The sequence below is a fragment of the Emydura macquarii genome, unplaced genomic scaffold (genome assembly GCF_026122565.2).
Source record: "Emydura macquarii macquarii isolate MOO-44397 ecotype Brisbane River unplaced genomic scaffold, CSIRO-AGI_Emac_v2 contig_1045, whole genome shotgun sequence".
Lineage (NCBI taxonomy): Eukaryota > Metazoa > Chordata > Testudines > Chelidae > Emydura > Emydura macquarii.
The window spans coordinates 10442781-10460331 of NW_027131182.1; the positions used below are offsets into that span (position 1 = coordinate 10442781).

The following is a 17551-nucleotide window of genomic DNA, read 5'->3' on the forward strand; positions in this document are numbered from 1 at the left end:
AGGTTAGTAATTTTTTTTCCGGTACCAAGACCTGAATCTCCAGATCATCACCATCCTCCAGTACCACAGCACACTTCGTCCATATCTGCAGGTGATCTTCCATTGGACGATATTGAGGAGGATGGAGACTTCCAGTCAGTCTCTTCTGTTTCTGTTCTGTTCTCTGACATATCCTTTCAGGAACCCATTCTTTCTCACAGGGAAGATCATGCTCATCAACACGGGTGGTGGAAACAACCCTGCATGCCACTCTCTAATGCCATACTTGGCCTGCTTATTGGCAGCAATTTGCCAGACCACCAGTACTATATCATAGAGAGGCTAGAGACATATAGACCTCTTGTCCTATGGATGGGCTATCTGAGGAGTAGGAGGCCAGAGCGGAAAAAGACCCGTCCCCTCAAACGTCTTTTTCATCTTCATCTCTAGACAAAATGCTTATGCCTCAGCTGCCTTCCATGGCTGACAATTTTCAGCAATTCCAAGACCTCAAAAAGAGGTAGCTGACACTCTTCAAATTCCACTTGAAATGGTCAAGGACTCACAGCACAAACTGTTGGATATCCTACAAGTCAGCAACATCCTTTAGGGTAACATTACCCATTAATGAAGTGCTGCTGATCCAGCTAAGACTGTTAGACCTGCTACTGTTCTGCCAATGTGTAAATGGGCAGATAAAAAGAATTATGTTTCCCCTAAGGACTCTCATTTTTTGTTCTCCCACCCTCCACCTAACTCCCTGGGGATGGTTGCAGTAAATGAGTAGGATAAACCACTTCTCCAACTGTACCTGATATGACAAAGACCTAAATAAACTGCACCTTTTTGGATGGAAGTCCTACTCATCAACAATTCTACAATTCAGGCTCATGAACTATCAGGCAATCATGACCAAATACAGTTTTACAAACTGTAATAGATTTATGGCCTATATTGAACATCAGTCTATCATCTCAGAGGGCTAATTATTGGATCCTGCAGACACTGCTGCAAGGTCCATCTCCATGGCAGTAGTTACCCACAGAACATCATGGCTACAATTGTTGGGGTTTTTAAGAGAAGTCCAGAACTCTGTGGAGGACTTCCCTTCACTGCTTTTCTTGGCAACCACAGATGAGTCCTTGGTCTGGAGGACTCTAGGGCTACTTTATGATCCCTGTGCATTTATACACCTACAAATAAGAGAAGATTTAATAGGTCACAGACTGCCCAGAAATGATGTCCCATTCAGTTCTTTGTTTTTGATAGTTCTACCAAACCCTGCAGGAAAAGACATAAATTCCAGAGAACAGTGGCTCACCAGCCCTCCACAACCACCCATTCATCTTCAAATTAACAGTTTTGATGGGTCGGTTGAGGGTTCAATTCCCCCAGCGTCTCTGGTTTTACAGCTGCCCGCCTCCCTCCCTTTGGAGACTGCCTTTCATGTTTCCGACATGCTTGGGGGTGGATCACTGCAGACAAGTGGGTCATAGAGGTTATAACATCAAACTATATCATCCATTTTACTTCTCTCCCTTCCATGTCTCCCCCCATCCCGCTTCCCCATCCCTCTTCAGGTTACCTCCTCATGAGCTTTTGTTGAAGTGAACTCTTTCCTTTGATTAGGAACAATAGAGCTGGTCCCACCTCTGCATAAGGGCAAAGGGGTGTCTTTGGACAGCTTACCTTCCCTTCCCTTAGACAGATTTGTAGTTTTGTCAGATCTGGTATGGGTAATTCAGGAGAGCTCTTGGACCACAATAAGGAACTGTCTTCAGTACCTAAGACACATGGCAGCTTGCACTTTTGTGACCAATCATGCAAAGCTATGTCTCTGCTGCTTCCGGGATTGGCTCAGAATGACTTATTCTCCAGCCACAGACAGCTGGGACTGGCAGATGATGGTTCCTCTAAAAGTGAGGAACTCCTTAGGCTGGTTGAAAGATCAGCTCAATGTCTGTGCAGATGTTTCTGTCGTCCAGCTCCATCTGTAACTTTAACAACAGATGCCTCTCTGTTGGGATGGAGAGCTCACCTCAATGCCCTCAGAACTCAGGACAGATGGACAACTCAAGAAACCAGACTCCACATCAGTCTAATGGAATGTCTGCCTTCATTTCCTACCCCTCATCAGAAGTAAATCAATCAGGGTCATGAAGAACAATGTATCCTGTATTTCTGTATGAATAAGCAGGAAGGAGCAAGATCACCCTCTCTGTGCACCGAAACCCTAAACCATGGACCTAGCACATAGTTCGTCAGATCCAAAATTCAGCAATCTGTGTCCCAGGTACTCAGAACACTACAGCCAATATTTTCAGTAGACACTTCTCCTAGGATTACAAATGGGAGCTAGACTCAAATTCTTCACATATTCCAAGGATGGGGACTGCCATAGGTGGATCTCTTCACCAACTCCAGGAAACTAATGTAGGACAGGGCACTGGTAAATACCAATTTATACCCAGTTTACTCAGGGAAACTGGGAAAAATAATTGCATCATTGTCCAGCAAATTCAGCAAGCATAGAATGAATCTGTTCAAACTTAATGGTAAAAACTGAGGAATAGGCTCAGTCTATTCACTACGTCAGAGTTGGTTTTCTGCTACAGAATGCTGCATGGACATATGGACCAGGACTGATAAGAAGAAAATTCTGCCTGCTTCTGATTGCTTAATTGCCTATAACTCTATATTATTGTCATTTTCGTATAATCAAATATTTTCAACTTTGTTTATATAATATTGAAAACTGAAATATGAGTCATGACATATACAGACATTCTGATGGTCAGTATTATAATTACATATATTAATATTATGCCCACTGCAGCTTTACTTTTTATTTCTACAATCCTAAATTAATCTCTGAATCTACTGCCTTATGTCATCCCATTATGAATATGTAACTAAAACTAACTGTAAAGGAAACAGTTTTTTAAAAAGAAAATGCTCTTAAACTGGCACTAACTAATTTTTCCAGGAGTTGTAAATACCATGACATCCCTGCCACCCCAACCTGAGACCTTAGCCTGGTACTCAGTTACCTTATGAGACCTCCATTCAAACCAATGGCAACCTCTTCTCTGCTCCATTTATCTGTGCAGGCAGCCTTTTTAATAGCCATCGTGTCAGTCCATAGGGTCAGGGAGATTAGAGCCTTGATGGCAGATTACCGCTTTGTGGTGTTCAAGTATAAAGTATATTTATGTCCACATCCTAAATTTTTATCTAAGGTACTGTTGGAGTTCCACCTTAACCAATCCATTCATCTGCCAGTGTTTTTTCCAAAACTGCATAGCTCTCCAGGTCGCAGGAGCAGTTTTCATGCCTTGGATGTTTGGAGATGTTGGCTTTCTATTTAGATAGAACCAAACAATTTAAAAGGTCACCTAGCCTGTTCATCTCCTTCGCAGATAGATCCAAGGGGTCCATGATCTCTGCACAGAAACTATCAAGATAGATATCTGGGTGTATTATCACTAGTTTTGATGCTGCATACATTCATCCCCTGCAAAGCATAACACATTCCACCAGATTACAAGCAACATCCACAGAATTACTTAAGAATGTGCCAGTATCTGATATATGTAGGACTGCTATATGGGCTTCAGTACATGCATTTTCTAAACATTATACTTTAATCCATGCCGCTAGATCTGATGTGGCACTCTCTTCAGTTCTGGACTCAATTCTGAAGCTTCCTCCTCCCTCTGGAAATACTATTTGGAAGTCAACTGAAGTGAAACACCCATAGGGACACTACTCAAAGAAGTTCCAAAGGGGTAGCTCTGTTAGTCTGTATACAGCAAAAACAATGATCCAGGACTCTCATTGTTTTTACTCAAAGAAGAAATTACTCGCCTTGTGCAGTAATTTCAGTTTTTCAAGATGTGCCCCCTATGGGTGCTCCACTACCTGCCCTCCTTTCCCTCTGCTTTGGACTGTTCTTTATGGAACATTTGGGTGGAGAAGGAACTAAGAACAGTTTGCCTGCACATCCCCCTATAGCCTCGGTGTCTGGCAATGAGATATTGAGAGCATGCATGGGATGAAGAGACACGGTTAAAGGAAAATCTCTGATCAAGGGCTCAAGAGGCACATATGCACATAAAGTGGATCATCCATAGGGACACACTTCTCAAAGAACCACAGTCACTGCACAAGGTGTGTAATCTTTTCTTCTTCAAAGTTACCAACATTTTCTAACTGGTTCTACTGACATTTCAAACATCTGAACAACTTGCAAACAGACGTTTATGAAAGAAACAAAATATGCTAGAGAAATGTTTCCTTTTTTCCCCAGTTGTGGAAATTCCTGAAATTTATAACGGTCTGCAGTGCAGGCCGACATTGTTCTGTGTTGCACTAGTGTCAGGTTCATATCTCATGACCAAAGAGGGCTAGATATAGGAGCTTTATTTGGAAATACATATATGGAATTTTCTATCTGTATATTTGGAAAAGGGGAGAATGCTAACTTCCCAACAAGACTTCTAGTTCTAGCAGTCTTGAAATATAAAATCATGACATTATTATGTATAGAAAACTATTTTTGGTTATTTTTTACACATTTCTAAAATCTATAGGACTTGTTGAAAAATTCCCAAATTCAAAATTTTAATGAATTTTTCCCAAAATGTAAACAGAAAAAAGACTAATTTTTGTGAAACAATGAAAATTAATTTCCCATTTTTCAAAAATGTATTTGTTGTTTTTCTCTCCCAGGGAGGCCGCTGGAGTTGGATTCATGTACTAATGAATCCTGATTTTACAGGTAGAGGGTATGAAAAATAGTACCTATACAAACAATTAAATTCTCAACAAAATAAAAAGTTTTTTCCTCTGAATATAGAGAATATATTGGGGTGTATAGTGTGATATCCAACGGTTTTGGATGGCCCATATAACACTCTAGTGGCTGCACCATGAGAAGTAGTCATCCAAAGCTCTTGCTGAACTTTAAAGCACATCACCATGCATTCATATATTCTAAAAATGTGGTTGCAGACTGTCTTCAGCTCATATCCCTCAAAATGTCATTTCTTTTAGAAACATATGTACAAGTGATTTACACTCTGAAGAAGCTTGGTACTTAAGAAACATAAAAAAGGCCATACTGGGTCAGATCAATGGTCCATCTAGCCCAGTATCTTGTTTCCTGACAGTGGCCAATGCCAGTTGCTTCAGGGGGAATGAACAGAATAGGGCAATTATTGAGTGCCTAACTGTAAGAGTGTAACTAGTCCCATACACTTCAGTAGGGCTACTTACATGCTTAAGGTTAGACACATACTTAAATATCTTGCTGAACAGAGCCTTAATTCCTCAGATTGGACTAATAATTTTGCAGTATCACAAGAGAAAATGGTTTTAAATTTTTGGACTGTCCTAAGGAGTCACTATTTTGAAGATTGAACATTATGGAAGTTGGGGTCAGACAGGACTGGGTCTGTAAAAACTTCAAATTTAGGATTAATCCCATTTGATATGTTTTATCCCATTATCTATCATTATCTACATTCCTAAGCAGTGTAACCATTAGGGAGGGATGTATACACCAACTGACGAGCTGGCATTCAAAACCATACATATAAAATAACTGTCCCACAACTCTTCTTCGGTTCCCCTTTTTTCTGACAGCACAAGCAATCTGGAAACATTCCCTTTTGTCCTCAGCCTGTTGTACATTTAGGATTTAAGGTTATTTGGGGATTTGAAGTTAGGTTGAGGACTGGAGAGGTGCTCTGCATTCAAGACAAGTACCTCCTGTGATATTGAAATGCCCATCTGAGATCAACATATGGATGTCTGCATTGTTTAAGAGTTGGCATTTATGTAGGGGCTATTTGGTTTCAGAGAACAGGAATGAAGGGAGCCAGAAGCTGAATGTCATCCTCTTGGAAAAGTCCTTGCTGCTCATTCCTTTGAATCTGTTGTATAGGAATAGATGGATTCATCTCTGGAGTCCACTGCCCAAGCATTGATCCAACAATTTGGATTAGAGGTCCCAGTGGAAGACTCTGATTTACCTGTCCAGTGCTCACAAAAAGGAGAGGAAGTTTATGAGTCACTCTGAAGGAAAGTGCGGTCTCTATCAGAAAAGGAAGAAATGATCCTAGATATCAGCTATTTCTTCTTCTTCTTGGCACCAGACAGACTCTGGATCAGACTGTTTCAGTGCCATCCTCTCTCTTGAGCCTGAATGGCAAGTGTAAGTCATCCTCAGATCATAGCACTTCAGCTATGTGGGTGATCTGGATTTCCTTCTGTGGGCTCAGCACTCATATCTAGGGTCCAACGCAGTTCTTTCAGCTCTATTGCGTATTCAGACCCAGAGAGTCCTTGGATCTGACAGTCTCCTAAATTGGGAGAGGATAGGTTGAGTGAACCAGGAGCCTGGCTTTAATTAGCTCAATTGAAGGATCATCTAAATCAAAGTGATCTGCATTAGATCTATCAGCTCTCTTTTGTTTTTTTCTTTCAATCCTCTGTTCCAGGTTCTTTATTGAACTGGCCAAAGAGGCCACTGCTTTGAATATTAATAACAGAAAAATATAGTTCAGGGTTTAGAAAATCCACTTGCCTGTGATGAACAAGAAGCTTTTACTGGTGACTGTGGGGATTGATGCATCGATTTCAGAAGTGTGTAAGATGTTGTTAAAATTAAATTATGGCTGGAAAGATAAACTTCCAATTGTAAACCTTCTAGTCTTCTGTGTCTGCAGTGAGTGAGCAGTGTCTCTGTTGCAAGCTCAAGGTGATATTCCGGGTGTTTAAGGGACTGACTTGCTGAGGTCTTGGACTGATGATATGCTAAATCAGCTATAGGAGACATTAGCAATGGCTTGTTCTTTGAGCTTTTGCAGTCCATAGGTGGGAAGAAGTCTTACTTCAGATACTAGAGACCTTAGGGTATTCTGAGTAGAAGTACCTTCACTAGAAACAATTCCATTCATCTTTCTCTTTTAGAGAAACATAACAGAACAGTGGGTTTCTGTGCTGGCACCTGTAGCTGCGTATATTTCAAGCAAGTACAATTTTGAAAAATCTCCTGAGAGCTCAGAATGAACTGACAAATTGTTCTGCTTCTTTCCTTCCTTTTCAAGTTTGTTTTTCCCACCTCCTTCCACATGATAGTCTATAATATAAAAACATTAGATCCTCGAAATTATGAAGAAGGATTACGTCCTACAATATAATGTCATGCTATACCCCATCTTTCCACATGCATTTTCAGGGATCTTTCCTATGAGTCGATGTTGTGAGATGAAATCACCACCCATCAAATTTGGGAAGAGCAGTGCATCAGTCTACTTTCAATTAGGTGCCCTTTACGCCTCTTCCTGCAATTGTCTGCTGCATGCTAATCTATTAGAGTGAAGATCTGCACAGGCAATTTGGCAGTGGAGAAAGGAAGGTAACTTAGCTGTAACTGGAGTTCTCTGAAAATATTGCCTATGTAAATTCAGACTGATTCCCTTTCTCCCTCTGTCTTTGGTGGCAGAGAAGAATTGAAAAGGGAGGCAAAGGCATCTCTTTTTTAACTACAATTTACAATGCTGGTAGGTGTGTGCATTCCTCATAATGGTTACACTGTTTTCAAACTGTTCTTGGCCCTGTGACTCCTATAGTGCTGTCCTAGAGAGGCAGTATCCCTGAAGAATACAAGGTCTCGGTAAGTAATCTTTGTTTCTTATTTTTAAAAGATTGAAAATGTCTGCTGCCTTTGATTACCTTGCTAGTTAATATTTTATTCTTTTTCCCTTCTTTAAAAGCAAATGAAGAAACATCCTTGTCGACAATGTGACAAATCTTTCAGTTCATCCCATAGCCTATGTCGCCATAATCGTATCAAACACAAAGGCATTAGGAAAGTTTATACCTGCTCGTAAGTTCTTCTTTTCATGTTCTTTAAGCTAAATGGAGACAAAGGTAGAGAGAAAAGTAGAGGCTGTTGTCAGTTGATTTTCACTTCTTGTTTATGCAAAACCAAACATCTAATTAATTCAGTTAGATCAGTTAATTTATTATAGGAATGCATGGATCAACTCTAAATTTGATTGACAACCAGAGTATGTGGGCTGTCCCACTTATGTATAATATAGCATATTGCTTTATGGACTTAAAATAATGAGCATATGATAGAGTTTACCACCCCTTTGGTTACTGAATAGGCAAAATACATATTTAACCAAACTGAAAATTATCATATCCAGTTGACATGGTGTTACCAAATTTGCCTGTCATCTTGTGTCACGCTCATTTATTAGGGTTACTTTCCTTGGGAGGAGAGTTGTAATTCTGTTAATGTACTGCTTGTGTTACTTGTGTTTTCATATGGATTTTTACTTCTCCCTTCTGCAAGTCCCCTCCCAGTGGAGCTACCCTGCAGGACCTAAGTTTCCCAGGGCTGGGTTCCTCTAGCCCCAGACTCAAACACCCACCCACATTCACACACACACATTCACAGATTAACAGAGCATGTCTGAGAGGACTGGTCAAAACAGCACTTTCCAGCTGCCACCATTATATGCTCCTGGTCTCTACAGGCTGGGCAGAGCAGCATTTTGAAGCTTCCACCCTTATATGCCACTGGTTCAGCACATCACTATCCCCACTTTCACTCTACAATTATTCTGGTAGTAATCCCCTTAATGAGCAAAACCCACAGGATTTTTGTGCGTTACAGGGATCTTTGGCTTAGGTAAAAGAAGAGTTGCTGCAGAGCAAGATAGGGAAGCCAAGAATAAAAAGGAGTAAATGAAGTTTGGAGAGTCATCTGGCAACCAGCTTGATTATAAAAATTATTTTATTGCTAGGTTTATAGAGTAATGCCATACCAGGAGAGACCAATAAATAAAACTGTTACAATATTGCATGGTTTCAATTGGGGTATTGAGGAAATCTAGACCAAGTTTGATTACAAGTCATGTTTAGAAAATTATACCTGTTGTGAGAAAAAGATTAAATTAGGTCTGAGGGGAAAAGTGGGCTTAACCAGAGAAAACAAAAAGAGAGAGAGAGAGAGATGGGGTCTCACCACTCAGCACAGCTTGAACCGGTCAAAGGTTCCCAGGAGACAGGCTGTTCAGCTGAGGGACCGGAGTGCTTGAGACAGGCAGAACCCCCAACGCGATCAGTCAGGAAAAGGTGAAGTGATGCAGCTTTTGGATCCAGGCATCAGAACAGAATTTTCAACTTGGGTAGGGTTTTTTGTAGGGAAGAAACAATGGTTCAACGGAGAACACTGGGTTTGATTATGGGTCAACAATGACTCAAGGGAGTATACCAGAATTGTTTTGTTTAGGCTGGACAATAAGACCTGATCATTCCTGGCTATGGGCAGTGTTTCTTCCAGGAAGCTCACAATGCAATCAGGCAGATTCAGTGTTTTGGATATCAATAAAGGATCTATGACTAGAATTGGTCTAATAACTGCTGAGTTGGGTGTGTGCAGATGTGAGTTCATTAACATATGGAGCAGAGATCTCCCATCATGCCAGAGTTCAGTGTAGTTCTTGCCTTGGAGCTTGGTTTTCCATTTGGTATGCTAATAGAGATGTTTCCCTGTCACATCTTCGATATAGATGAGGCTAGGGGAGTTACCTTAGTCCTTTCACCCTTGTCCGGAGGGGTTTAGGTGTGTCTCCCACTGCCTTTTTATTGCTTTTTGTAAGTTTTTCTTCTGATCAACTTTGGTTCAAGCAGAGGCTGGGGGAGGGGAAGGGGAAGAGGTCTTTCGTGAGTCAGATAGGCTGGGTACTGTGCCCTGGTTCTCCAAGAACACAGAGCTGACAGGTAACAAGTGTGGGAGATTTGGTTACTAGGAGCCTCTTAAGGATGTAGCATGCTTTCACAATCCAAAAGAGCCTTTGGCCATGCCTACAAGTTGTTGTTTTAACATATGAATGAGGGATGTATAATGTATAGAAATAGAAAGTCATTTATCTGACCTAAATGTGATGGAAGGGGGTGTTTGACTATCTAATATGATAGAAAAATCCATGCCATCAGATAACATATACATGGTAAAAACTTTCTGTTTCATGTGTTCTTTGTTAGTCTCATATATTTGCATGCTATGGAACTAAGTATGAAGGTATGAAAAGAATAGAGTAAAAAGAATGGAGTTGAAGGTTGACACATACTTTTTCATTCTCCTGGGTTATATCCTAACCAGCCCTTCTGTGTCTCAGCATCAGCTGCATCACTATAGAAATCATAGCACCCAATAGCCTGGAAACGTGCAGCACTGGGTTGTATGGGCCCTGTGATATTTCAGCATGATGTAGGAATACTTCCTTTTCCCCTAGCTGAGCATTTAGAGCCATACCCTAAATCCATTTCAGGCTGATTTCAGCTGATCTGTTAAGTGGTATCGAGTTGCATTAGTCACTCCCTATGTGATCTGATTGTCCAGTGTTCCACTTGTTCCAGTCGTCACATGATGAGCATCAAGAGCTCCTATTTTTGACATGCATAGCCTTTAATTTCAGAATCATCTGTTTGTACCAGAAAGAATATTGTCTTTTTGAATTAGCAATGTGGTTATCATAGAATATGTTAATTCCCAAAAACAGATATATTCTGAAAGAGATATTGAAGTATATTTTATCTCCTTTCCCTTGTTCTCTTCTGGGCACACCTCTTCCATGAACTATTCTAGAACACCACCATCCCCAACCCAAACATCACTTGGGGTATGGAGATAGTCCTATAATATCCCAGGTTAACTGGGAGGCCTTCAAGCCCCACAATCACCCCCGGCTGAAGGAACAAGCCAGATGTGAAGATAAGACTACTCTCTCAACCAATCTGGATGCTTGCCAAAAATAGCAGGCACAAGTGATGTGGAAAGAGAGCTAAGAAGGGAAGCTTGGTTCAAGGAGGGAGGTGAATTGGGCTCACAGACTTATCAGAATCCAGGGGTGAGGTCAGACTGAGATATTTTTACAGTGCCTACCTCAATGGGGTCCTGGTCTATAAATAAGATTCCTAGGCACTACAGTAAAAAAATTAATAATAATAATGATATTTGGATTCAAAGTTCAGGCTGTAGGGAAGATGTTTGCTACCCAAGCGAGGCTTGGATTTTTGAAGGGAGATGTAGAATTGGTATATTTAATTTTACCCACTGATGATGTGGACAGAAGAGTAGAAGGGAAAGGAGCTCAGATACTCCAGTTTTCACTTTGTCTTCCAATGTCAGCTTCTAGGATATTACATCAGAGATATCCACAGCATGCGAGAGATTAATTTGCTCAAATATTTTTTAACTAATAGTATATTTGGGAATTTTGTTTACTTTTTAATATTTATCTATACAAACTTGGTTAGAAAATATTGGTGTTTCCTTTAACAAATTGTGCTGGAGCCTGGATATAATGCACTATTTCATATCTATCTTTTTTTAAAAGATTGTTTTTTTAAAAAGGTAAACATTTGACCATATGGATGTCGGCTTTGCACTTACACAGGCACTGTCCAGATTCAAGACGTACTTTTACTAAGCGGCTGATGTTAGAAAAACATATTCAGTTGATGCATGGCATTAAAGACCCTGATGTGAAAGAAATGACAGAATCAACCAATATAGAAGAAAGTGAAGTGAAAGAAGACACAAAGGTAAACGCTTTAGTAGTACCTCTTTCAGTAGTGATTGTTTTGGTCAGTTCTTGTTTGGATGAAGTTAGACTTTTTTATAGGTACATAGATTTTATGGCAAGATGGGATCCTGATGATTATAGTCTGACCTCCGGTATAACACTGGCCAAAGCATTTCACTCAGTAATTCCTGCATCTGGTCAATACCTTGTGTGTGAACTAAGGCATGTTTATTAGAAAGACATCTAGGCTTGTGTTAAAGACATCAAGTGATGGAGAATACAGCATATCCCGCGGTGAATTGTTTCAATAGCACCTTTTTAAAGGTGCTCTGTTAGAAGCCCTACAAACCAAAATCCGTGATCTACCAAACAGCTATAGTTACATAGAAGCAGAAGCTAGAATTACAACCTTCCTCAGAATACCCTGTTATTGTGTCTCAATCCTGAGCTGGAGGGAGCACCACTGCATGTGAGAGGATAGTTCAGTCTCCTTGATTATTCAGTCCTTGGTCTGCCTGCTAGGGACTTCTAACAGTGATCCCAATTTACTGACAACTCTGGTAGTTTTGTTATGTGGACACGTCTACTCACAAACTGGCACCACCAAACTCATTTCACATCGGACATTGAACAACCATCACATAGTAACAATATTTGGTTACTATCAGTTTAGACTTAGTTTAAAGTGGTAACTTAAAAATGAAAAATTTGCAGAAATCCACCAAATAATGAAATCATCCTGCACTGCTGGATGAATGAGTGGTATTAACTAGCAGTGAACAGTCTTCCTTGTCCAGAGGAATGCTGATCCAAAAGCAGAGCCTTGAGTGTTCTTAGTATGGTAGAACCTCAAAGATACAAACAGCTCGGGAATGGAGGTGGTTCGTAATTCTGAAATGTTCGTAACTCTGAACAAAACCTTATGGCACAGTACCCTGCAGTCACTGTCTTCCAGCTGAGGCTGGGAGAGATTTCTGCAAAGGTGGCACCTGGCAATACTGTGGTTTGCAAGCAGCTCCCTGCCCTGATCCTGTTTCTTGCCTTTGCGCTGAACGGGGGGGGCTGCTCCGCACCCTTGGCACTACAAGCCCCAGTACTCAGCTGCCTTTCCCCAGGGCTCGACCTGCTCAGTGCACTTTGCTTGCCACGTTGCAGAGGCAGCACGTAGCAGGAGGTTGGTGCCAGCCGGCTGCCAGCACTCCTTCTTCCCCTGCCCCTTGCAGTCCCAGAAATGCTGGCAGGATCCAGGAGTGCAGCCAGGAGCAAAGCTTGGGCCACGTCGGTGCACAGGCTGTGGCCCTTTAAAACTCCTCCAGAGTGCAGCTGACTCCCACTCCAGCTCCAGGCCATGCTTTGGCTGCAATCTTCAGTTCCTTGCAGCACAGCATCAGCAGGGAGCTTTCTTTCCTGGGCTATGGAACGGGGTAGTGGTGGTGGTGGTGAAAACAGCTTCCCCCTCCCAGTGGGGTGCAGGTGGGAGGGGGTGAAACAGCTCCCTTAACTTTAGGAACAGCGCAGGCCCCAGACTGTTTTTGCTCTGCATGCTGACCTTGCAATATAGACACAGTATTTGTTCCCCCCCACCCCCTTCCACTGCTGCCTGATTGCTTACTTCCGGTTTCACAGGGTGTTCAGTTGACTGGTCAGTTCGTAACTCTAGTTTTCGTATCTTTGAGGTTCTACTAAGTGACTTGGTTTTATTGAGACAGGCCTGGTTTTCCATTTAATGCCTGGGAATTTCTTTCAGGACACCTGGAATGTTCCATATTTTCATTACATCAATCAAATATTTGAATATTTTGATTATTTGTTCAAGATTTATTTCCATAATGAGTAGAATTTGCTTTGTGTTTACCAGAAATAAATGGTATAGTGGAATTAGTGTTCAATGTGATGAAAAATGTTAGGAGTGAAGAGAAAACTAAAATGACTATAGGTGCTATCAGAGCTGTTGTGCTGCACAGCGTGAATCTTAATGACACCTGGTCAGTGTTTCATGATAAACTCATTCTTTACATTAAGAAATATACATGTTGTTAAGTCAGAGGCTGATGATAGTGACAGCAGAACACATTTTTTAAAAAGGGAATTTTTATGTGACTGTTTCACAGCCCTAAAAAATATTGCCACAAAATTGATTCCCCCCTTTTTTAAAAAAAATTGAAAATATGGTGTAGTGGTTTGCACCTGGCCCCCTTGCTGCCTAGGCCCTTGGCCCCCACAAACCACTTCCAGATGACAGCTTCTTGCTCCACCAGTGTGCTTTATTTACAATGGGTTGCCCATCACCTTCTATATAGCCAGTTCTTACCAGTCACAGGAATCTTACAGATTCAGCCAATAGTCAAGGGTGTTCAGCCTTCCCTTACTTCCCTCTCTGGCTACTTGCCCTTCCCTTCCTTCCAGCATCCTTTTCCTGGGAGCTTTTATAGCCCTCCCAGGTTCTACAGCTGTTCCTAATTCCTTCCTCCCAGGCCGCTTTGCTCAGTTGTCTCCCATCTACCCTTAATGAGGGCTCAGTAGCCCAGCCTTGCCGGTAGCACCCTGCTACATATGGTCAGTTTAAATATAACATGGATTTTCTGGGCCAAATAGGTAAATGGATGATTCTCAAAAAATATGCCTCTTGGAGCAGTAAAATGAAGAAAGAGATTGGTGTTAGTTTAGTAGTCAAAAATTGCACTCAGTGATTCATCTTTCTCCAGTTTCTCATTCTGGCCACAAATAATCAGGAGGTGATCTACAGTCATTATCACACATGGAATAAAATTAAATCTAATTAAGATTGAGATTCTGAAAGCAAGCACTAAAGTGCTGATAGAATGATATCCTACATATGTCCATCATTACTGTATCATTGAATATTATATTTTAGTACAGAAACACATTTATTAATGTTTGTACAATGCACCAAATGTTGTTACTATACCAGATGTGGCAAAATCAATCTCTTGTACAATATAGTAAGGAACTGCTTCTTATTAACATAGATGGTTATTTCTATTATTTCAGCAATTGGATTTAGCAGGAGGTTATTGGATTATATCCATGGAAGGTTTTTAGGTCCACAAGTGGTGAAAATTCATGAGAAGATCATGTATTTATAACTGCATAAAATACACTTTTCTTCTTTTTAGGTTCCCAGTCCAAAGCGTAAGTTGGAAGAACCTGTATTGGAATTCAGGCCTCCAAGAGGAGCAATCACTCAGCCATTGAAGAAGTTGAAGATAAATGTTTTTAAAGTCCACAAATGTGCTGTGTGTGGCTTTACAACAGAAAATCTTCTTCAGTTTCATGAACATATCCCTCAGCACAAATCTGATGGCTCTTCATATCAATGCAGGGAATGTGGCCTCTGCTATACCTCCCATGTATCTCTCTCCAGGCATCTCTTCATTGTACATAAGCTGAAGGAACCTCAGCCAGTATCAAAACAGAATGGGTCTGGGGAGGATAATCAACAAGAAAATAAACCCAATCATGAAGATGAATCATCTGACAACATGGTATCAGACAGAAAATGCAAAGTGTGTGCAAAGACATTTGAAACTGAAGCGGCCTTAAACACGCATATGAGAACACATGGCATGGCCTTCATTAAATCTAAAAGATTGAGTTCAGCTGAAAAGTGATCGGTTATTTGAGAAGCAAAAATCCCTCTCCACATTGGAATATAAATGACATTTTTGTTGCAGAAAGTTCTCAGTATAATAGTGTTAACAGTACCATTCAGGCTGTTGCAATATATTCTACATAAATGTATCCTCATCACCTCATTGTCTATATGCTCAATAAACATTAAAACAGTATTTGAGTTGAAAAGAGTTTGTATATATTTAAACTAACAATTTTTATACTCTTTGTTATGGTTTGTATTGGTATTTAGTGGAAAATCTGTTTTCTGTTTTGTTTGTTTTGTAGTAAGTTTGTTTAAAACAGAGTTCTTAATACAGGGACAGTTCCTTGGGTTCTGTTAAACTGTTTTATATATGAAATGCTTCAGAAAGAAAGTTTAGCTAATGAAACTGCACCAGAAAACAGTGCTTTTATATATAAGGGAGATTTTGAAAATCAGTGAGACTTGTACTTCTAAATCTCTCAGGTGGTTTTGAAAATCTTTCCCTAAGGAGTAGTCACTGCAGATACAGAGAATGATGCAGTGTTGGTTTTAGGCAGTAACACCAGAAATATCAGGTGTTTAATATTCAGGATGCATACTCCTTAGAAAGTCATTGCACTTTTGGGATGGGGGGGAAGTCACTGCAAAACTGGGCATCACTACATAATTTGTTTAGGAGGTCTTTAAGGTCACACAAAGTTAAAAATGTTACAAAAAGGCTGGGCTGCTGTGGATTAAATAAATACAATGTAACTAGACAGATAAATACGTTTTATAATTATGGTGGGTTTTGTCATGTCATTTATTTAACATTATATAGAAGCAAGTACACAGCAGTTTAATACCTTGGCTGCAGGAGTTGGTATTTCCCAACTCTGTATGCTAATACCAAATGTTCTGGTACTCAATGTTATGTCCAACCACAACTGTCAAGAAGGTAATACACCAGTCTATTTAAGTAAAAGTGGGTCTTTCAGCATTAGCACAAGCCATCTAAAACTAGTTCAATCATTTCAAAAAGTATACCTAATATCACTGATAATGCTTTCATTAAGTACAGAAAAGGTACCATACTGTCCCTTTCATATATAGTTCTCTGTGAGAGTTATATTTTTGTTTGTTTGCTTTTGCATTTTATACCTTGTATGTATCCCTAACCAAATTTTGTACCTTTTTTTAAAAAAATGGTGTATATATAGATATCCGCATGATATACTGTAGTAATTGTTCAGTTCTTTAAAAGTCTTGCTGCTGTCAGATGTTACTATACACTATGTCCATTATAACTGTATTAAACACATTTCATATGTAAATAAATGTGGAGCATTTTGCCCCTAAAGATTTGTGATTTCTGTTATTTATCATTAAATTCTATCAACTTTAAAAACATGAGCTTCTATGTAAAAATTCCTCTTACCACTCTGTGTGTTGTATATCAGAAACTTTAGCTCTACCTTTTCTCTCCAGTCATGCTCCTAATTTGGTTGATTAGTAGATGCTTGTTATGCCCTTTATACACTACTCAAGTATTAGGTGGTTATGCAGTAATTCTGTATTCTAAAGCTTGTAGCTGAAGTTGCAGGTTCCTGTCATGTTTTTGTCAGTTATGTGCACTGGCTATCATTGCCTTTTTGTTAAGTGTATACCTCTTTAACACTTGTTTGTTGATGTGCACGGTCAACTGTACAGCAAATAAGTTATCACTATGCAGCAATGGTGTTTTGTATACAGTGAACAGATAATAAAGGTTAAATTTGCACAGGCATTATTAATACTTTTTGTTGTTTTCCATTATTGTGCACCTACAAAGGAGAAACCCTGAACCAATGGTTTTATGTCATTACATGCAGGGCAAAAATCTGCCAAGTTAGATTAGCTGGCTCCAACATTTTAGGTAGACTATATGAAATGAGTTTGGTGGTCACAGTGTAGTTCCCAAGTGCTTTAAGCAGAGAGAGAGAAAATATCATAATAGCTGCCCCACTGTCCCAACTCTGTGTGTCATCCTACTCCTAGAAGCAGTTCTTCAGCTCTCTTCTTTCTTTTTTCCATTTCCATCGCCAAGTTGAAGGAAGAAGGCTAGAAAAGTGTCCAGCCTTTTTCAGATGGAAATATTCTAGATGACATTCTATTAAGAGCATCATTAGCATAAGCTAAGGGGGGTACTCACAGACAGGAAAAGACCTCCATCTCAGGATGATTTTCTACACCAAAGCAGAGAAAGCTTTCATATCTCAGGACATAGAGTCTTCTTGTGTAGCCCTCCATAATGTTCTATTCCCCAAATGCAGTTTCACAGAGGTGTGGTTGTCATGGCAATTTCCACCTTCTGTGGTCTTGA

The 17551-nt window shown here is 40.2% G+C and overlaps 1 protein-coding gene across 1 annotated transcript in view; it reads left to right on the forward strand.

Annotated features, from left to right (window-relative positions):
- The window catches only part of ZNF532 (zinc finger protein 532), a 93170-nt gene extending 76201 nt beyond the window's left edge, over positions 1-16969 (forward strand). Inside the window, exons 7-9 of the mRNA XM_067545466.1 lie at positions 7761-7873; positions 11463-11610; positions 14729-16969. Coding sequence (XP_067401567.1) covers positions 7761-7873; positions 11463-11610; positions 14729-15223 — 756 coding nt within the window. The 3' untranslated portion in view covers positions 15224-16969. The remainder of the gene's footprint in view (positions 1-7760; positions 7874-11462; positions 11611-14728) is intronic.
- Positions 16970-17551: the final 582 nt, after the last annotated feature.